The sequence below is a fragment of the Abramis brama genome, assembly GCF_963993115.1.
Source record: "Abramis brama genome assembly, chromosome: 2".
NCBI lineage: Eukaryota > Metazoa > Chordata > Actinopteri > Cypriniformes > Leuciscidae > Abramis > Abramis brama.
Window position 1 is genome coordinate 32,410,431 of NC_139964.1, and position 22,417 is coordinate 32,432,847.

Genomic DNA, 22,417 nt, shown 5'->3' on the forward strand with positions numbered 1-22,417 from the left:
GGATCTGCTTTGTCTTTAATACGCTGATCTGAATCTATGGGTGAAGCCAATATTAGCACCAACATCACTGAACCTCCCAACAGTAATTGGCAGCATAAGTCTAGCAATTGCTATCCTCGCCCCTACGGTTAACTGAGAACCTGGATATTGTGAGTGCATCTGAGTGCGTTAAGTATCACGGAAATGATTTTGGATTAGACGAATTAAGTTTAAGTCTCAGAAGATTATCTTTCTTGTTATACTGCTGCAAGACCTGTCTGTAGTACATCATCACAATGAACTTACTAATGTGGTTAAATGAAATCTCTTCCCGTTAAGTCATTGTGTGTGAATAGCTGGGTGTGGCTCATATTCACAGAAAGCAGTAAAGCAGGCCTTCATAGAACGGTTCTCTTGTTATCAATGGCCACAGGTCTGAGATCATCATCTGATGGAGTTTGCTCTGTTTGAACAGTGTGTGTAATCTCTTTCAGTGGTTTCAGATAGCCATCTCAAACAATGTACACTAGCTAGTGCACCTGCTTAGTCCAGCTATTCAAACATGCCTATTCTAATATTTTACTTGCGCAATTTAGGTGCCACAGACACTACCTTAAATTTGAAAGGGTTCAGATTTGTGGGGAGGAAATGCTCTCATTATACCATCTAGTGGTGGTCATATGGTATAGCAATAGATGATGTTTAGATGGTTAGATGTAGAACAACAGCAAAAAGGAAAAAAGTGACTATATTAAACAGACTTTAGAAAATCTCTGTATTGAACATATACATATGAACATTAAAATAACACATATAACCCTGTCAAGAACAAAGTTCAGGAAAAAAAATGTGCAATGACACTTATACAAGTGTTTGAAAATCCTCCAGTTTGAAGGTCAGTAGATTCTTCTACATCATTTTATCTAAAATGCATGTTTTTGACAGCAAAATGGCGAAGTATTTGCACAAGTTGTCCATTCCAAACCATCACAAAAAAATAAAAAAAAATAAATCACAATAATAATCAAAACAATCATCTACAACATCACCACTTGGTGCAGCTTCACATGTTAGTAAATTGTGCGCTTTAAATTAATTTAAAACAGAAAGGCAACAGAGCCAACACAATTGATTGAATTACTAATTAAAATCATACAGGATAATGAAAATAAAAAAAGGAAAACATGTAGCATGACCAAAAAGCTGTTGACTGACGTCAAAATCATATGACTGGTCCCACTTATTGTGTACTTGAGTAAATGGCTTGGACAGGCCCCAGAATTTAAATATTTATACTTGCTTCTCTTATAAGTCAAGTATAATGGAAAAGGTAAAAAGGGCATTTTGGATGGGTTATATTGTTTTAATGTCACCATGGTAACACAACACTGTGTCCTTGACCGAAATCTTCTTGAAGGCCTCCGATTTAAAACAAAGCTGATGGAGGGGAGCTGTAAAAGTCTGTCTTTCTCTATAAAGTACTAGATCAGCAAGGGTAAGGCTGTCTAATATAATTTCACTTGCAAACGGAGTGATTTGATTCAGTCTGCATATGAAACAATGTATCAGTGTCAAAAAAATATAGAGGTGTCATTGTTGTTGAATTTGTGTATCAAAAGCTCAAAAAAGCTAATGAATCGTCCTATTCAACATCTAATCCAACAATGAGGTATTATAGCCATCTATACACATCAGGAGAGTGTTAAGGCCAAGGTTTTTGAGGCATTCTGAGCATGAATTCATACTAGCAGAGCATGTATTTTTGTCATGGGTAAGTGTAGGTGACTTCAAGCACCAGGGAGTGCTGTTTCTGCTGTAAGTGCGGAATAAGAGCCAACTTTACCAAAGCTTGTTACGTTTAATCTCACGGTCTCCTCATCTTGTGAGGTTAACATCTGCTAAACGCTTGTGCCTGCCAGTTCAGTCTCCTTTAGAAACATCTTCTGATGCAGACATTACACGTGACTAGAGGTTATATGAATCACTCAATAGTTATGAATCATTGACCACCGTCACACACACGCCACTATGCCTCTCGGTATTGGCGACTGGTGACCCACTTTGCACACCACAGCACGTGCACTGAACCAACATGTGGGATCAACATTCAGGGAGTGATTACTTTACATATCGCCTGCACGTGCACATCTAATAGTCTTTCGATTCAAACCTTCCGAGTGTTTTAATCAGCATAGACTAAGAGAGGGTACTTGGCTGCATTTGGCAACCTCCAGAATTAAGTTATAACTAAAAACAAGGTGAAGTAAAACTACAGTTTATTCAGACTGAAGCGATTCTTCAGTAAAAATCATATATGCTCTTCTCCACTTCAGGTCCAAAGTGAAACGACTGTGACTTGTTGAGTATTTTGTCTGGAGCTTTTTACTGGCTTCTGTCCTGTTGCTCTAGCGCAGTGTGACCAGCAGAGGGAGGTGCAGTCAGGCCTCAAGACCCATGACTTCACTAATTCACAAGGAGGACGTCCTCATATGTGGTGGTTCTGCAGGGTTACACCAACAGACAAAATTACAGCATTCAGTTATATTAAAAAGTGAAGTATGTCATTTTTTTGTTGTTGAAATACTTAATGTTAAATGTATTTTATGTTAAAATATTGTCTAATACCCCTGTGTAAAGTCATGATAAAACTAAACTTTTCTTCATTACTGTGACGTACATCCAAGTGCAACAGAATATTTTAAAAGTGAAAATGCAGTTCTTTGCATCGGCTGTTGCACTCAAAAGTGGAGGCAGATGAATGAGAGTTTGTAGGGACTGGGTTTAAATCAGAAGCTCTCAACTAGGGGGACTCAAGATGCCTTAAAAATAAAATGGTTTGAATTAAGACAAAACAAGCATTAAAATAAGCTAAAACAACTATTAAAAGGTGCTCAAAGTGATGTCATGCGTTTTTTAGGCCTAAACATTTTTTGTCACATCCAGCAAACATCTCCTCACTATCCGCTAGCTGCCTGTCCCCTGAACACACTGTAAAAAAACGCGGTCTCTGTAGACAGCCTAGGCTCCACAAATGGCAACAAAAAACAAACTGGCCCAACCTGGACCACGAAACATAAACAGTGTTCCAGCCAATAACCGACAAGAATGGGGGGTTAGTGCGCGTGCACATGAAGGGGGGAGTGGAGGAGAGAGAAGCATGAAGAGGGAAGTAAGCTAGAGGAGAGATGTCCTAGACAACGAAAACGACTAACGTCAGAATTATATTCTCTTGAATTTTGATATGGCCGACACACGACCAAAGAGACGACGTTCCGATGAACAAATAGCAAAGAAGAGGGAAAAGGAGAAGGAACGCGCAAAGTCCCGAATTTACGTCGGAAAAGTTTCCATTTCTGTTTCAAGAAGCACGGAAGGGAGGGGGAGGGGACGGGATGAGGAGGAGGGAGGGTCGAGCTAGCCTCCGTTTTGTTTGACAATACTTCGAACGTCAACAAGAAGTGACGTCACCCAACATCGCTTAGAGCACCTTTAAAACAATAAATAAATCAAGATACTACTCAGCATTTGTTTTTGTTTTTTAATGAATATACATCTTTCTTGTTATGCCAAGCTCTAATTATATGGTAGAAATTTTTATATTATTGTGGAAATCATATTGTTGTGGATAATGAAGTCAAACAGGTTGAGATCCACTGGTTTAAATGGGCTAAATGATTGGAGAACTCCTGCATACATCATCAGAGAGAAGTCTGTCGTTTTCACAGGACAATCCAGTTATTATGACATCGATTAAACATTATGAAGTCAAATTTTTACAAACATTTTTGCTATTTTATTTGTTTGTTTTCCAAGTTTTTGTTACTTGGCGGCGGGTTCTCTTTTTTTTTTTGTAAATAGTCCTTAACCTTAAACCATAGTGCATCTGCGAGTTAGGCCATCATTTTTGTAACAAGTTGGACAGATTACCAGGTCCAGAAAGTGGGCTGTCAAATCTACTTTTTCTACAATAACAAGTGGAAATTATAAACATTACCTTTAAGAATTAGTATCTCTTTTAGGCATCAATTTATTTTTGTGTGCAACTAATTATTTCTGCCCTTCTCTACAGTATTATAATTATTTTCTAATTATATATGCAATAAATTTGAGATAATTAGTGGCACTACTTCGTGATTTCTGATATTAAAGTCATCATGAAATAAAAATGGACAATTCTTGTTTTTATATGAAATATTGCCTTATTTGTTACAAATGATTTATTCATGCACATCTTTTTTTTTTATTATTCATGTGCCCTGCCTTTAATTAAAATAACTTGCAGTGACATCTCTTCTCTGATGACATGTTTACTGGCACGAGGGCGGGACAACCTGTCACTCACATGAGACCCACCGATAGCAAACCACAACCATCCCATCGATTCCCCATGGACACATTTTCACTTGGATATACGTCAGAATAGGGAAGAAAAGACCTCCGTTTCATGCCGACCTTAAGAGGCATTTTCTTTGTTTCTATAGTGACACACCTGTCACAGCAGCAGAAGAACGAGCAGGGCGAGGTCTCGATCCCGCGAAACTTTCCAGAGCAGGGTGTGTCAGTGCACTCAGCGATGAACGCGTGCAGGTCAGTGATATGGTGCGGCTCCTGAGTTTGATGCTGAATGGAAATGACAGGATATCACATTACCATAATCAAGCTATATATAACTGTCAGTGTCACCTTAATTAGGAAAAAAACAACTTATGATTTACAAGAAAGATAAGTCAAAAATGACACTTGAATATGATTAAAATGGATTAAAAACAAACTAAAAATAAAATATAAGATTCAAAAATAAACTTATTGAATTCTAAGTTTTAAAATGGGAGTTTCCCTATAAAGATATTCATGTTTGTGTATGTGCGTGTTGTGAGGATATCAGGAACAAAAACAAGTTTTTAATTTATATCTCTTTATCAACCTCATTCTCTCACTCTTACCTTGATGGTCTCGTAAGCTCCAGTGATGAGAGCGATAAACAGAGAGAGCACCATGTAAATGAACAGAGAGATGAATGTGTAAAGGTAAACCTGCAAAAGAACAGTGTCTTTAGTGCTCTGAATTCTGTAGCATTTGTAATGCATGTACTTGTGTGAGGATGTGAGGGTTAAACTCACCTGACTGAAGACCCAGACTAGCAAACTGCTCTCTTGCATGCCACTGAAGGTCACAAACATGTCATCTCCATTAATCAGAGAGAAAAGACACTCTGACACCAGCGAGAGAGAGCGGAACTGAGGAAAGAAAACAAAAACTATAAACACCACATATCATTGATAATGAGAGAGATGACACATGTACATTTCCTTACGTACGTACATCATATACACTACCATTCAAAAGTTTCTTCACCTTACAATGCATTTATCTGATAAAAAATACAGTAAAAACAATAATTGTGAAACAATTTAAATTATTGTTTTCAATTTTAATGTTTTAACTGTAATTTATTCCTGTGATGTAAAGCTGAATTTTCAGCATCATTACTCCAGTCTTCAGTGTCACATGATCCTTCAGAAATCATTCTAATATGATGATTTGATGCTCAAGAAATGCCCCTTTAAATAAAGTTTAAAAAAAGACAAAGAATTCGATCTACGTCAGACGACGTGGCGAGAGCGAATTTTGCGGTGTGAACGCACAGTGACTCCAAACTTTTAAACAGTATGTGCACTATAAACCTTTTTACGGTTTCTGAAAAACATTCTCTCTTTTGGACTTTTATTACATTACAGCATAAATTAAACCAAAACAATTGTCATATTCCTAAACAAAATAATAATGTCAAAAAGGTAAAAATTACTGATTGTTGCTAAGTAAAAAAATAATACACACACACACACATACATACACACACATACATATATATATATATATGCGAATGTCATCTTTCTGAACATTTTCCATGTAATACCACATTAAATTATTTTGAATTAATTATGCTTAATTAGCTTGTGTCAATCACAGACTGTCAGACTTAAGTTGTATACCTTAACATGATAGGGTCCCAGCACAATCCACCCACAGAAGCAATACCCGAGGTAGATCACCGCCACACAGCAACAGAAACGGATCACATTAGGGAATGCAGCTCGTAATGTGACAATGAGAATCTAAGAAAGGAAAACACTATATAGTAAACAAATTCCACATCCTAAGAAACATCTCAATTGTTTCACAAGCACATCTTCTCAAGAGATGTGGTCAAATTTCAGGTGAATGAAAAATGCAACAAAAAAACAAAACAAAAAAAATTGGAATAAACTGGAATATATATATTATAATATATATATATATATATATATATTATAGTCTTTTTACTGTAATGATCAAGGAAAACTAAATGCATGTACATTGGTGTGTGGGTGTGTTTGTCTCTCACATTGTACTTCTGAAAGAAGGTGAGGTAGCGAATAACTCCAACCCAAACCAATAACGTCGAGGTGCCCAAAAGGATCCCACACTCATCGTACGATGAGAGGTTCTGAGGGTTGAAACAAAGTATCATGAAGTATCCGTGCTGATTGTGGTGACCACATGCAGTGGTTCTTTGTATACATCAATGTACATAAAGGTTTCAGAATATCCATTTTCTGAAGCTGATGCTCATCAGCTCTGACTGACCTTTCGCTCAATGCCGATCTTAATCATGGAGCCTGTGATCGTGAGCATGTCGCTAATGATGAGCAGAATATACCATCCGTTAATAAACTCCATTCGGTCTCCCCAACAGACATCACGCTTCAGATAATTCCTAAAGTACTTTACAAACTCCTGAAGAGAGAACATTAGAACAGGATTCACTAAGTGATCTTTGGCATATTAATGTGGATTTGTTTGATACAATATCTTACATTTTGAAGAATGATTCCTCTGATGATAGAGCGACCACAGAGGAGCAGAGAGAGAATACACACCACTGCAACCGTCACATCAAACCACACACGAGCATAACTATCAGCTGGAGACAGAGAGATAGCATGAGAACAAGCATATAGTGATTATCCACAATGTAAAAAAAAAAAAAATCCCCAAAAATGTATCTGAAAAGTGAAGTGAATGAGGTAGTTGAATCTTACCGTGTCCAGACACACTTGGGTCTTTACATTCCTTTATGGAGGCCTGATTATCAAGACTGATCTTAACTTTACCACTGTGGGCTTTGTTATCCAGCAGAATCTGAGCATAAATTAATAACATTTTATACAGTAAATACAACTATATATAGGAACATAGCACTGTTATTAGTTAATTTTTATATATATATATATATATATATATATATATTAATAGCTCTTTTAAAATAACTATTTTTTATTGGGTTAAAGTAACATTTCATGTGCTCACTGTGATGAAGAAAGTGTAACAGTCAGGAATTTCATTGTGGATGATGGTCTGAAGATTTATGGCCTTTAGCTGGAACTGTATGGTGACATTAATGAGCCTGAGAGAGAGTGTGTGTTGATATTATAGTTTTAGATCATTCATTAATGGAAATTTCTGAGTAAAAAACACTTCAAAAAATCCAGTTTAACTTACTTGTGAAACTTAAGGGTGAAGTTCCTGTAATCGCGGCCCAGACCTGCTGTGGGAGTGGCCAAAGGGTTTACGCCCATACAGTCTACAGAGAGGAAGAGAGAAATTCTTAACACCTAAACCAGACTCAGTGGCCGATGATTTATTTTAGAATACATGAGAAAGTGATTCCTGTGGTGCACTCAGTAACAAGGAACTGCAAGTAACAACAATGTGCAAAAGAAGAAATGACATGGTCTTTTAGTTTTATCAAGTTTTAATCAGTACTAATAAACAAACCAAAAAATGTATTTATAAGTGTTGCTTGTTATACTAATAACTAATATTGCAAGTTCATTAAGTATCTGCCTTGATCCTATACACACCTGGACAGGTATATTTCTCAGATTAAACAATTGAGGAAAAAGAGGCCGAAAACTTTTCACCTGTGACCACATGCGGATCGATGTTGAAGGTGTCGTTAGCTGGGTCAATCTGGCCTTTTTTATAATACTGCTGACACAGAGAAAGAGCACTCCCGTTCACACCGACATCGTACACATATGCATAGCGGCCCACTGTCGTCTCCGGCAAAGCCAGGTACTGAAAGACAAGTGAAAAAAAAGGCTGTTAAATAAGGCGTTTCAAATAAACATGACCATCAGCTATGGAATATAATTTGTCCTAAAAACATAAATTCAGAAAACAAAATTGTGTTATGACTTCACTGAGCTCGCTGCCCAAATATATCCCCTCAAAATATATTCATTAGTTTCATAGTAATGATTACGAGATAATTACAGTGAAAAAGGCAGCATATGAATGAGAGTTAGTATTCGTCATTGTCAAAATTATACATTACCTGTTCTATTGTGTAATACATATGATCATAAACATCACTCTGTGTGTAAACAGCAAGCGCGTCATCTGAGTCAGCGTAGTCTTTGAGAAAGAGGTGTTTAAACGAGGCTGTGTTTTCCTCTTTAAACGTCACCGCCATCTCGTTGCTTAAGCCAAAAAGTACCAGCTGGAGATCATGACAAAGCAAAAAGATATTTGTTATTTGTTCAAATTTTTGCTTTATTTGCTTTATTTGTTCAAAGCAACAAAAAAAAAGAGTTTGTATGAAGTAACAATTGCTAAATGGCAAATGTGAGTAAAAATAGTATGATATATATACATACATACTTACATACATACACACACACACACACATATACATATATATACATATATATATATATATATATATATATATATATATATATATATATATATATATATATATACACACACACACAAAACAAAAATATAAACTCAACACTTTTCTTTTTGCCCCCATTTTTCATAAGCTGAACTCAAAGATCTAAGACTTTTTCTATGTACACAAAAGGCCTATTTCTCTCAAATATTGTTCACAAATCTGTCTAAATCTGTGTTAGTGAGCACTTCTCCTTTGCCGAGATAATCCACCTCACAGGTGTGGCATATCAAGATGCTGATTAGACAGCATGTTGATTGTGGCCTGTGGAATGTTGGTCCACTCCTCTTCAACTCTTCAATGGCTGTGCGAAGTTGCTGTCGTATACGCCGATCCAGAGCATCCTAAACATGCTCAATGGGTGACATGTCCGGTGAGTATGCTGGCCATGCAAGAACTGGGATGTTTTCAGCTTCCAGGAATTGTGTACAGATCCTTGCAACATGGGGCCGTGCATTATCATGCTGCAACATGAGGTGATGGTCGTGGATGAATGGCACAACAATGGGCCTCAGGATCTCGTCACGGTACCCGTGTTCGTTGTCCATTACATACGCCTGCCCATACCATAACCCCACCGCCATCATGGGCCACTCGATCCGTTGACATCAGCAAACCGCTCACCCACACGACGCCATACATGCTGTCTGCCCTGTACAGTGAAAACCGGGATTCATCCATGAAGAGAACACCTCTCCAAAGTGCCAGACACCATCGAATGAGAACATTTGCCCACTCAAGTCAGTTACGATGACAAACTGCAGTCAGGTCGAGACCCCGATGAGGATGACGAGCATGCAGATGAGCTTCCCTGAGACGGTTTCTGATAGTTTGTGCAGAAATTCTTTGGTTATGCAAACCGATTGTTGCAGCAGCTGTCCGGGTGGCTGGTCTCAGACGATCTTGGAGGTGAAGATGCTGGATGTGGAAGTCCTGGGCTGGTGTGGTTACACGTGGTCTGCGGTTGTGAGGCCGAATACTGACAAATTCTCTGAAACACCTTTGGAGACGGCTTATGGTAGAGAAATGAACATTCAATTCACGGGCAACAGCTCTGGTGGACATTCCAGCAGTCAGCATGAATGAAAGTGTTTGGGATGCTCTGGATCGGCGTATACGACAGCGTGTTCCAGGTCCTGCCAATATCTAGCAACTTTGCACAGCCATTGAAGAGGAGAGAACCAACATTCCACAGGCCACAATCAAAAACCTTTTTTTTTTTTTTTTTGTAGTATTTACTGCAATACAGTAAAACTGCACATTTTAGAGTGGCCTTTTATTGGGGCCAGCCTAAGGCACACCTGTGAAATAATCATACTGTCTAATCATCATCTTGATATGCCACACCTGTGAGGTGGATTATCTCGGCAAAGGAGAAGTGCTCACTAACACAGATTTAGACAGATTTGTGAACAATATTTGAGAGAAATAAGCCTTTTGTGTACATAGAAAAAGCCTTAGAACTTTGAGTTCAGCTCATGAAAAATGGGGGCAAAAACAAAAGTGTTGCATTTATAATTTTGTTCAGTGTGTATAAATATATATATATATATATATATGTAAATGTGTGTGTGTATATATATATATATATATATATATATATATATATTACACATACATATACATATATACACACACACACAACATATCATTTAATGCTCATTGAGGGGGCGGGATCTTGGTTTTAAGTGTGGCTTAAATCTCTAAGAAAGACATTCATGCCTGCTAGCCGACCTAGCAAACTCTGTGACACTTCACAGTGCAAACCCAAAGGTTAATTCTGGGATTCTAGGGAATGTCACAGTGGTTAAAGAATAATTTGAGACTTTGAGCTGCAACACTGTCTTTAATAAGCAGTGGGTTGAGTATACAAGCCCTAGAAAGAGAACAACACTAGAAAGAAAATCTAAGAATAAATAAATACCTGTATAGTTACTATAAGAACCTTCAGCATTTGCAGAACCAGTTTAAAAGGTTTTCTGCCTTTGGCTTGGTACTTTTCACAAGGACTCATAAAGAAATATTTTAACTTCCTGCGCAACGCTTCCTCTTCTTCACCAGCACCTATCCAGCCATCTGTTAGCGGAGTCGGCCTGGGGTTACAATACTCATCCCTGCAGTCATTCGAACCATAGTGAGTCACCGGAAACATTAGCCTATCCTCTTCTGAAAAAGAAAGAGAGAGACAGATAGCATTAGTTGGACAAATCACAAAGTAAATGGTCTTTTTGTTTGAAACCACTGTTATTCTTACGATTACATTTAACGTTACAAACACTACCGACCCTCAAAAGTTTGGGGTCAATACGACTATAAAAATAAAATAAAACATTAATAATTTTATTCAGCAAGGATGCATTAAATTGATCAAAAGTGACAGTAAACACATTTATAATGTTACAAAAGATTTCTATTTCAAATAAATCCTGAATGAAATTTATCATGGTTTGCACAAAATTATAAAGCAGCACAACTATTTTCAACTGTGATAATAATACGAAATTAATGATTTCTGAAGGATCATGAGACACTGAAAACTGGAGTACTGATGCTGAAAATATTTCACAATATTAAAATTTTTACTGTATTTTGATCAAATAAATGCAGCCTTGGAGAACAAAAGTGTCTTGCGTAATACATACAGTGAAATAAACAGAACTAGTTAAGTTAACTGAATTTGAATCAAAGTTCATACTTGGATCACCAGGACACAGTGGTGAACTTTATTCAAAGAGTAAAATAAAAGACAATTGAAAGAGAAGATGGCCTCAACTAGAGCCTTGACGTGAACTTCAGTCTAACGTTACTTCAGTAAGTCAGAGACAGCTTATATGTTGCAGGTCCACTCAACAGATGACAATTGTCTTTTAATATTAAATGAGAGTGAGAGAGACAAGAGTTTGGTGTTTTTCAAGTGGTCCTCTGTGTTGTCTTTATTTAACGTTAAACATAGTATTCAAAACAATGAAGAAAATACAGTATTCTTAACTCAGAATAAATTTATTATACATTTGATCTCAGGCAGGTTTCTCAGGTAAATGATACACTCTCGATGACATAACTATACTAAAATTATTAATAAAAAATGAACATCACTTGAAAAAAAGCTTTTATTTCAAGTTAAAACTTGAAATTTGATCATTTTTACTAACCTTTAGCATTAAATAAGATAGAAAGACAAGAGTTAGGTGTTATTATTCAAGCTCTGTGTTGTCTGAGGATGAGCCACAGTCGTCATGGTAACTCTCAAACTCTCAACTGCCACTCAGAATTTAGAAAATGCAGCTTAATACTCGCATTATAACACCTATCACTAGTACACACAAGCAAACAACAAATAATATACCGTATATACAAATAACGCAACATTCTTGAGACCTTGTGGGAGTTCACATATAGGCTACATGCACAATCCGAAACTTGATATCTGACGCGTGTTCTCTTGTTCAAAGCGACGTGTGAACACTTGAGGAATGGGTGGTTGGGTGCTTTGTCAAAGACTTGTGTTGTGTTGGCGTGAATTTGATCTATGAGACAACAGACTAGTGTTAAGGCTTCATCATAGCACTCAATGCAAGCGTCAAGCACCGCTTTGACATCTACATGAAAAGCATTTCACATAATATCATGGATAGGATTTATGTGGTTGCCAGGTAGCAGGGAAGTGAAAGGGGAACACAAACACTAAAAATAGCAAACACCAAAACTTTCTTTCTGTATGACTTTATCCTATGACTTCTGTGTACTGCCCTTGTAATGAAGTGAATTGTTAAATTTATCAGAACTTTACTCATCGCATTACAATGCTTGACTTGCAGGCAGCAAATCTCGATGTTTCACTCCATCGCGTGGTGGTGCAAGTCATGTGAAAGGGCCTTAAGGCTGGTTAGCTAGTTAGCTTGTCAAGGACACGTCTTTCAAGTAGCCTGGCTGGTTTGTGAATGAATGTTGGGGAGATTTTGTCTCTGTGTGTGGCCTCAAATCTTTTCATCTTTATTTCTCACAATGAAAAGGTGTCAATCTTGCTGATGCACTTCCTGTACTGCTGTTCTGTAAACATAGTCTTTGCTTTGCTCCTTCCTTCCTTTCTTTTTCCACATCACTTTAAAAATCACTGAAGAAGCGCTGCGCTGTTACACTACGTGAACTCAGAGGCCCACACAGAATAAAATGAATAGTTGAATACAGCAGTTGTTATTTTTGTTTGTTTTTGCGCACAAAAAGTATTCTCGTCGCTTGATAAACTTATGGTTGAGCCACTGTAGTCACTTGGACTATTTTAAACATTGTCTTTTCTAACTTTCTGGGCCGGCAAGTTTCGATCCCATAGAGTGAGCCAGCTCTCAGACAGAATTTTCATTCTTTAAATATAAGCATGTTCTTTCTTGAGCAACTCTGTGAATTTCATTCAGTCAGTAAGTGATTCATTCAGTCCTGTGTTATTTCCACAGTAGCTCTACCACAATGACCAGTTATCTCAATTACGTGACTACAAGCTAGCTACCAAGATTACGGCAGGTCAAATATCATTGAGAGAATTATTACTATTATACTATATAAAAAAAAAATTAATTGTGACTTTTCTGCTAAAAATTGTGTTTGTGATTTAAAATCTGCTAAAAAAAGAAAAAAGACAAAGGTCTGCTGTGCTTGTTTGTAGGGCTGCGCAATAAGTTTTATGCCGAACGTCACATGACAAAACAGGAAACCAGGTCTTAGTTACGATGAACTGATGCCAACTTTTAAGCTTTTTCAAACTTTTTCAACTAAACAAGCTAGTTCTTTTTCTTGTTGGTGGTTAATTCGACATTAAAATCTAAATATTAGAGAGAAGAACAATAATAAAACACTTTTAGATATGCATGTGATGAACATCAGTTATGCTCATCTTTGCTCGCTCCTTTGAAGGTATCATGAGTAAAATGGCTCTATATTTACATATATCTACATACAAAAGACCTGAACCACAAGCGATGCAACCCGTTTTACAGAATACGGAAGTTTGTTGCGCATAACCTCCATTTAGCAAAAAATATTGTGATTACATATATGACAATATAATAATAATAATAATAATAATAATAATAATTTAGTCATATTCCGACTAAATTCTAAATACTTTCTTCATTTTGGCAAAAACAATGCAAGGAGAACGGTTTTCCGGTTTCAGCATTGAGCATGAGCTGCTTTTGCTTTGCTCTTAAATGTGTTGCATATATATTTGTTTAATTAAATCACGGTTGATTTGACAAAAAAAGATTCGGATTTATTCAGATGTAGGCTACTACACACATTTATGCTACATATGTAATGTAAAATTGGCGGAACACCTTTTTTCATGCCTCATTAACACCACATAAATCACAATCCAGAGTGACAACACCTAATCTAGACTGAAAGGAAAGTGAAATACAAAAGCAAGTGGGTCAGCCACTCAAATGAGATTAAAGATCACAGCGTGTCAGTGCTGACAAATGGGAAATTTCATACAGCTCCGTTTTATTACTGCATAGCAGAAAAGTACAGATAGGTGGACTAAATGCACTCATAATATTTCTCTAATTTCCAAGTTTCTGTAACGTCCACATTGAGCAACTGAGATTTCCCTATTTCTTTGCTCTCTTGAACATATGAACCTGCAGATCACTGCATGATTAAGCAAAAAATGAAGAGAGACTAAGAGTATTTATGCAACTCTTCCTATTGGCTCCCATTGCTCTCTCCAATCAAAACCATCATTGTTCATCTAGCAGCAGATCTGTGTGTCGGTCCGTCTGTCGGAGCCGAGTCACTGGAATCTTGCCTTATCACATTTTTGTTACTGTATAACAGGAAGATTTTTGATGCAGTCTATTGGAGTGATAACAATCTTGACAGAAAAATTGCAACACTCAAGAGTGCCTGAAGCCGCTCACGAGCGCTGGTGTTTGTCTACAAGCGATAGAGTCAATCAAATGCGAAAAATAAACAGAAAAATCTCATCCGTCCTGTTTTGCAGCATGTTTTATAAGAACGTGTACAATGGCTCCTCACACGCTCTCGCTGTCATAAGTATAAATATCAGCATGTTATAATAACCCTATCACACATGACATCAACTTTTTTCGTTCTGCCTTGGCCACCCATGGACTACACACAAAAACAAAGCAACTAAATAAAAGATCTATATGTATAAGTTAAACAACAACACACAATCATGAATTGAAATATTATGAAAAAACTAGTCATGCACAAAAATTTCAGCAACAGAAAATATTTGGCAAAAACAGAAAAAGAAATGAATGGTTCTGAAGGGCCGAAATCATTGATTGAAAGAGAGACATTTAAGGCTGTGTACATTAATCCATCAGTCCACTGAGATGGACTGAGCATTTTGAAGATTCTCCGTAAAGTGGATACATTTAAAAAGGCTGTTTTTGCGTTGTAGTGTGGACGGACACACTATGAAAACGAAGATGCATGTTTAGTCATGTGACGCACACACTGTACTTATAGATATCTATGGTAAGACCGGCATGTGTGTTATTCACTTTCACAGAACAATCTTCATATTACATTCCTGCAAATATGACAGAAAATGTACTTGCAACTGCTGTCCTGCCGCAAAGCATGATGGCAATTGCGTTTTAGACCATACATGGAATAGCGATTGAGTGCGGCCTAGTAAGTAGTGGAATATTTCGTTATAAAATTATTATTAATATTGCGCAGTAAGATAATTTAAGTTTCAGTGTGGACGAGCAACTTTAGGAAAAGCTATGTCAGCTGTGTGGACTGGACACACTTTACTGTGACCAAAAATGATGTTAGAATAGCAATATTTAAATTTGTTTGGCAGAAAAATCGTGAGACGACTCGTTGCATTTCAGTTTTGGTGTTTAAGTACAAAATTCCATTTAATGCATCACTAGAAAAAAACATGAATAAATTATAAAAGATATGTCTCTTGTGTGTAGAACTAGCCTACTTTTCCACACAGACATTTACAAAGACTGCGCTTTTGCGTCGGAAAAATGCAACATGCAGTGAATTGGAATAAAAAAATAAATTAAAAAAATTTAACTTCTCTGTCTAGCGCATGTTTTACAATGAACAAGCAGTAGGTTTGGATGCAAAAAGGTGATCTGTGTGAACAGACCCTTTTGCAACTGATTATAAATTTTGTAGTCAATCAATGTGAATTGATGTTAGCATAGCATATGCATTTTGCTTTTGTATTTTATATATTTTTTAGTAAAACCATTATTGGCGGGGAAAAACTTTAGTAGAACTTGCTTTAATCCATTGTGAATTGATTGGATGTTGAAAAGTGGGTGTTACACTGCAGAACAGACTTAGACAAAAATGTAAAGTTCCTATAATAAATAATTAAAGATTACAACAACAACAAAAATCCCTTGAAAAAACATGCACAGATGACTCTTTCACAATAAGACTAGGAACATGCGCTAAGAATGTAAAATCATGAAAGCAAATACAACATTTTGATTTTATGCTTACATAAGAACATTCAAATTCACTGTTATTATTAGTCTGGAAAGTGATGTGGAACAGTATTTTGGTCAGCAAACCTTGAACTACTTCTTGACCCTGAAATTTTCACAATACTGTGGCAGAATGTTTGATACCTAATGGATAACAAATGTGCAATAGGACCTTTGAGCGTATGTCAGTCCGTCAAAATGAAGAACTCAACAATGCTGTGGTATAAAAACAGTAACAAATCTATATGCCTCCAATCTACAACTCCCAAGACATATCACTGAGTCTTGAGCAGATCAGATGTTTTTTATGGTCAATAAAAAATGAGTGAAATGAAAATGAAAACAGGTGGCAAATGTACTGTTATGACTCCATAAACACAACATCAGGCCTCTCTGTGTTATGGTGGAACTACAGAAATAATGAAACAAGAATGAGGAAGAAAGTACGAAAACAAGCAAGTGGAAAATACATCGCATACATTAATTATCCACTAAACACAGCAGTCTGTCCGACCTTGTGAATCATCCAAACCACAAGATATTCCAACAAACGTCAAATAGACTAAAACAGCACTAACAGTGTGATCCTGCGCTCGTGGCCGTGATAAACAAACTCCTGTTTCTTTGGCATTTGATATTCTTGTGCATCGTAAGTACTTCTGTGCAAAGAATAGGCTATACATTACACACGCACAACACAAATAAAAATAATAAAATCACTATTTTGTACACTACTTCATAAAATTTCAGGGCTAGATCCATTCTTGCTGTATATAACACACCTCACTGACGCACTAAAACATCACATTATACAGCCGATCACTCACCGGAGGAAATGTTGACTTTATTCGCGGCCATGTCAGCGATTTAAAATCACGTGCAGAGGCTGTCGGCATTAAAATCCCAGTTTAATTCACAGCACAATAGGATCTGAATATGTTCAACAGGCTTTTTTGTTCCTCTGTAGTTATGTGACGGCTGACGGGCTCTTCTCCGGTTACCTCATGTTTTGCAAGCATACACTCGCGATTCGCGAGCAGCGGCAGCACAGCAGTAGCACTGAACTTCCGATGCTTGAGGTCACGTGACAACATCATGTGACAATCTGACGCCGGTGAGGTGGCATAAAACTTTCATTGTGTGTGTGTGTGTACATATGTTTTATAAGTTCTGAGCTTCTTATTTTTATTTAGCCTAAACATTTTAAAAATTGTTTGGAATCTCTTTCTCAATTTTTCATATTTTAAATAGGTCCTGCTAGTAGCAAGCAACCACCCAAAAAATCATATGATGTGCAAAACATGGTCATTTTGATGTTTTTTGAGGTGATTAAATAGATGAAGTTGAAAATCAGTTTGAAACATAATTCATAATTAATTTATTATCTGAGGTGAATGATATATGTTGGCTATATGCATACACATCTGTGGCCAAAAGAATTGACAGTGACATAAATTTTGTGTTTTGCTGCTTCAATTGTTGTGGTGTTGATTCACGTTTCTAGACTATTGCGCCAAGTGATCATATGCATTTCAAATAATTGCAAAAAGTTTCATGGGCCAAAAAATTGAACTTTTTTCACACAAAAAACAAATTTTCACCGTTTTTTTTGGCCGTGGCGCAAAATGACCAGCTTACGATATTCCAATAGTCATCTTTTAGCACTTAGGAAAGTGTGAAAAAATACTAGTCAGGTAAAATCTCTCTATTATTCTGATTGGATTATAAGAGCATATACAAGCTATAAAAGGAGGGAAGTCCTTCCAGTCATTGTTTTCTTGTTTTAGCAATGGTTACCTCCAAAGAAGTGCAGCCATTGTTGCTTCAAAATGGACTCACATGCAAGGGAATTGCTGCATTAATATTTTTTCTTCAAGGAGAGAGGTTCAACTGGAGTGAAGAAGGCTTTAGGATGTAAACCGAATGTCCAGCGAGCCCCAGGACAGTCTCCTCCTGAAGAGTCAGCTATGGAATCGTGTCATCGCTAGTTCAGAGCTTGCTCAATATTGGCAGCTGGTGGATGTGCACACACAGTGAAGCAAAGACATTTGCCACTTAAACCACTTCCATGTGTGGGGTTGCTTTTCATCCAAGGGAGTGGGGCTCTCTCACAACTCTGCCCAAAAACACTAAATAAAGAATGGTATCAAAACGTCCTGCAAGAGCAACTTCTCCCAACAGTCCAGGAGCAATTTGTCACCATGTCACAAGGCGAGAGTGATAATGAAATGACTCAGAGATCATTACACAGAAATTTTGGATCCTAAATTTTGGATTTAAGTCTCAGAATCTTAATCCCATAGCAAACATGAGGCCAATCCTCAAAAGGAATCAAGCAGAAATCCACAAATTGTGATCAACTCCGAGCACCAATAAGGCAAGAATGGATCAGTCAGGATTTGGCCCAGAAGCTGATATTCAGTATACCGGAGCAGAGGTTATAAAAAAGGGTCAACACTGTAAATATTGACTCTTTGCATATATTAAATGTTTGATGAAAACTTGTGAAATACTTATTTATCATTGTTTTCCAGTTTACCATATTAATGTGAAGAAAAAAAAAACTACAAATACAATGAATGTAACTGCCAAAACTTTTGGTCGTATAAACAGTATATATATATATATATTATTATTGGTCTTGACTGGTGGGTGGATTTTTGTTTTGTTTTTGAGAACATTTAAGCAGGAGGCTGCATACCTTACATACTTAAATACCTCTAAAGATGTTTGAAAGATTCATGTTATTTTTCAGTGTTGTCCCAGTAATCAAGAATTAATGTGTGGCAAAACATATGACTCATTTGGGAATAGTTCACAATGATTTTTACAACATGACACCATTTACAAGAAATCAAGTCACAAGCACTACCAAAGGTCATGATTACACTTGATTACACACAACCGCTAAATCCAGGTCCTGACAAAAACTACCATTTACTAGTTATTGCTACTGTAATAAAACTGCTGTAACTAGTGTTAGCCACCAGTCATCATCAAAAAAACAAACAGACAAAATGTTACTGTTATAGTATGAATAATACACATTGTCATGTTGAGGTATTAACTATTGCAACTACTGTATACAGTGTTTAGGCACAAACTGTGGTTACTATGGAATATTTAAGCAAGGGACAGTATTTCCCGATCTCTTCTTGCAATTTACAAAGACTTTATTATATTGTAGGACAATGAAAGAACATGTGAACAAATGAAACATACACACATACATAGATCAATCCTCTATAATACAAAAATGATCAAGAAGTCCAAATGTAATTTATGCTGTAATTAAAACTTCATACAGATATACATTTTTCATTTTTGCCATTATGTACATTGTCTGCAAAATTTTGGAAACCTAAACGTTTTTTTCATTTTTTTTTTCACACAATATCTGTGCAGTAATGTGCTGTCCGGCACATTTTATACTCAACGACTCCAAACATAACAATCTATTCAATTCTGATTTAATTGATTATTTATTACAATTTATTCATGCTTTGTTTTAGTACATATGCAAAATAGACATCCAAAGATTAAGATCTTCATACAGAGAACTGCATTAGTGTATCAGTAAAGACAATATTTTTTTCACTGGATTGGACTAGTGAGGTGACTGTGCTTATGTGGTTTGTCCACATTAATAAAGCAAGAGAGCCATATACAGGCTTGAAGTTATTTGAGATGGGTGCTAGATGCAGGGAATTTATTAGCAAAGCTATACAAATGAATGAAAAAACAATCAATTCAACTTAAATCCTATTGAGACTCCAGACTCGAGGGTAAAACTTGAGACTTGATTCTGATGTGCTAAGCAATCTGCTATCTGCCATCAAGAGCTTTATCTCGAGCAATGACTGCCTCATCAAACTTGATCATCAGTGTGGTTCCCTTATGCCAGTGGACAGTGACTTTGGCTGGGAAGCCACTGTGGGTTAAGATAGCCTCCACAATGCCACCGGTGAAGGCCGCACAGTTTAAAGTGCTATTCTCTTTAGGTACTGAAATGTAGGCATTGATCAAAGGCTCCTTTTCAATGATGTAGTATGTTTTGTCATCGTCGTTGGCTTGTTCCAGTTTGTCTGCCTCCTTGCCAAACAAAGATTTCCACACATTTACCTAGGAGAAAAGTGAGAAAGAAAGAAAGTTAAAGGGTTCGTTCACCCAAAAATAAAAATTCCTTCATCAGTTACTCACCCTCGTGTCGTTCTTTCGTTCATCTTCGGAACACAAATCATTTAAACACGGGTCAGCGAACGTGCATAGAGCACTTAAATTTGGTAAACGGAAGCTCATTGACGCTTGCTGGTCATGCCAGTACCAATGAGGTTTGTTCTTGCGGGTCCGGCAAGTATACAGTTGAGCTTACGTTTACCATATTTGAGTGCTTTATGCAGGGAGTGACATTAATGGGTTTCAGCAGTGGCGTGTAACGCAGTCACTGACTCCTACTAGCCACTTTGGTGGGTTGAATTTTATATATATATATATATATATATACACATTTTTCAATTGTAGTCTTTTAAAAAGGCATCTGAAATAATATACTAAGTGCAATGTAGCATTGTCAAAAATATCGATTTTTCTATACATATCTGAAACGTTTCAAATACAATTTTTCCACAGAATACAGGATACCAGCTGCGCTTTCTCGCTCTCTCATATCTTTGACAGTGAGTTGACACGCGTTTAAACCCGCCTCCCCTCACTCACTCGTTTCATTTGCTCTGAATGAATATTGTTGGTGTTAATGGGGTTGAATTTCGCTGTGGGATTGCACATAATTTTCTCATTCCCACATATTTTGTGCTCACTCACACCCAAAGTGCGCGCACATAAAGCCGCCTCTCAGTACTACATTGAGTTTGTTTTCGCTGCTTTTTGCGCTTAAACAGTCAAATATACACAAAATGATGCCGGTCTTGGCAAAACATGTTTTAAGTAAACGTAAACAGATGAGAAAGATAACGCATACATAACAGTATAATGGATCAGTGCGTCAGGTTTTAAAGTGACAGCAGCCTAATATACCTGCTGCCAAATTATAAGATAATATTAAAAATTTATACATGGCATTTTTTCCCCATGTATCAATTGTACAAAATTGTGGCCAGTGAAAATGCTGAGTGGCTAGTAACTTTGGAAAACCCCAAGCCACAGTGGCTGGTGAGCAAAAAAGTTAATGTCAAGCCCTGTCTCTATGTATGTTTGCTGATCAATGTGAATAAAAGCTTTAATTAAATCTGTTCATCATAAAGTGATCGTTTCTCTTCAGAAGACTTGGATTCATACGGATTTCATACGACAGTTTTGGGTGAATAGACTTTCAATGGATGGACAGAAATCTTGTTAGTTTGTGTTTCAAAGATGAATGAAAGGGCATGAGAGTGCGTAACTAATAATAACAGAATTTTCAATGCTGGGTGAACCATCCCTTTAACACTGTAGATCTGAACTTAAACCAAAATGATCTGCAATCTGTAAACAAAATAAAAGCAATACCTTAATAAAGAGAAGTATGTTCAATACTTTGGTTTCTCTTTTCCCATTTTTCTCCCTCATCACAAGAACGTCCAGAAGACTGGCTCCCACACCTTGACCCATGTCCGCCAGCCGGGCCTGGAGCTCAGACACCGAGTACACGCGGCTCTGGCAGTACTGCACCATCTCGGAGAACAGCAGCGCGAACGCACTCACGCTCACCTCCGTTTTAGGACGCGTGATCGAGCGCTCGAGGATCGCAGATTTGCCTCGCGTAAAGCGGACCTCCATTCCGTCCACACCGAATCTGATTTGCAATCTGAATTATAGAATGAAAGTGCCTGAGCCCTGGAATACAAGGACAGTTTGTGTTATAAATCAGCACATTGTAATTTGTAAATATATATATTTACGAATGCATAGAAAGAGTTGAACTGTCAGAATGTCATTCATTGTTGCTCTGATCATGTAACGTTAGTCGTTTGCCTCTAGTTACATTATGGGTTTTCCTGATTGCCTAATGTACTACGCAGAACATAGCACCGCCAGTAGAGAAATTATATGAAATGATAAGCAGGTATAACAATTACAGCGTATTTCGTTGCTCAGTAGCGTTTACCTGATGTTTTGGTTCAGTTCCGGATGCGTGAAGCCACGATTAGTAAAAAAAAAGTCAATGTTACCGGATATT

General features: G+C 37.1%; 2 protein-coding genes across 3 annotated transcripts; both read right to left on the bottom strand.

Annotated features, from left to right (window-relative positions):
• Nucleotides 1-737: 737 nt before the first annotated feature.
• On the bottom strand, nucleotides 738-17,308 carry mcoln1a (mucolipin TRP cation channel 1a). The gene is made up of 15 exons (XM_084093691.1): nucleotides 17,070-17,308; nucleotides 10,683-10,924; nucleotides 8,360-8,524; nucleotides 7,944-8,100; nucleotides 7,522-7,603; nucleotides 7,330-7,426; nucleotides 7,062-7,161; nucleotides 6,837-6,943; nucleotides 6,607-6,756; nucleotides 6,365-6,466; nucleotides 5,973-6,095; nucleotides 5,100-5,216; nucleotides 4,923-5,012; nucleotides 4,469-4,599; nucleotides 738-2,479 (listed from the first exon to the last, which is right to left on the bottom strand). The coding sequence occupies exons 1-15, from the start codon at nucleotides 17,098-17,100 to the stop codon at nucleotides 2,443-2,445; spliced, it is 1,731 nt and encodes a 576-aa protein (XP_083949817.1). The 5' UTR covers nucleotides 17,101-17,308; the 3' UTR covers nucleotides 738-2,442.
• A 2,084-nt stretch (nucleotides 17,309-19,392) lies between these two features.
• Nucleotides 19,393-22,409, bottom strand: trappc5 (trafficking protein particle complex subunit 5). Of its 2 annotated transcripts, none has more exons than XM_084093734.1 (3): nucleotides 22,346-22,409; nucleotides 21,748-22,074; nucleotides 19,393-20,364 (listed from the first exon to the last, which is right to left on the bottom strand). In XM_084093734.1, exons 2-3 carry the CDS (start codon nucleotides 22,015-22,017, stop codon nucleotides 20,068-20,070), a joined length of 567 nt encoding a protein of 188 aa, XP_083949860.1. In that variant the 5' UTR covers nucleotides 22,018-22,074; nucleotides 22,346-22,409; the 3' UTR covers nucleotides 19,393-20,067. The 2 variants fall into 2 exon arrangements, with proteins under 2 accessions (XP_083949860.1, XP_083949861.1); XM_084093735.1 differs by having other exon boundaries at nucleotides 22,317-22,374.
• Between the last annotated feature and the right edge of the window lie 8 nt (nucleotides 22,410-22,417).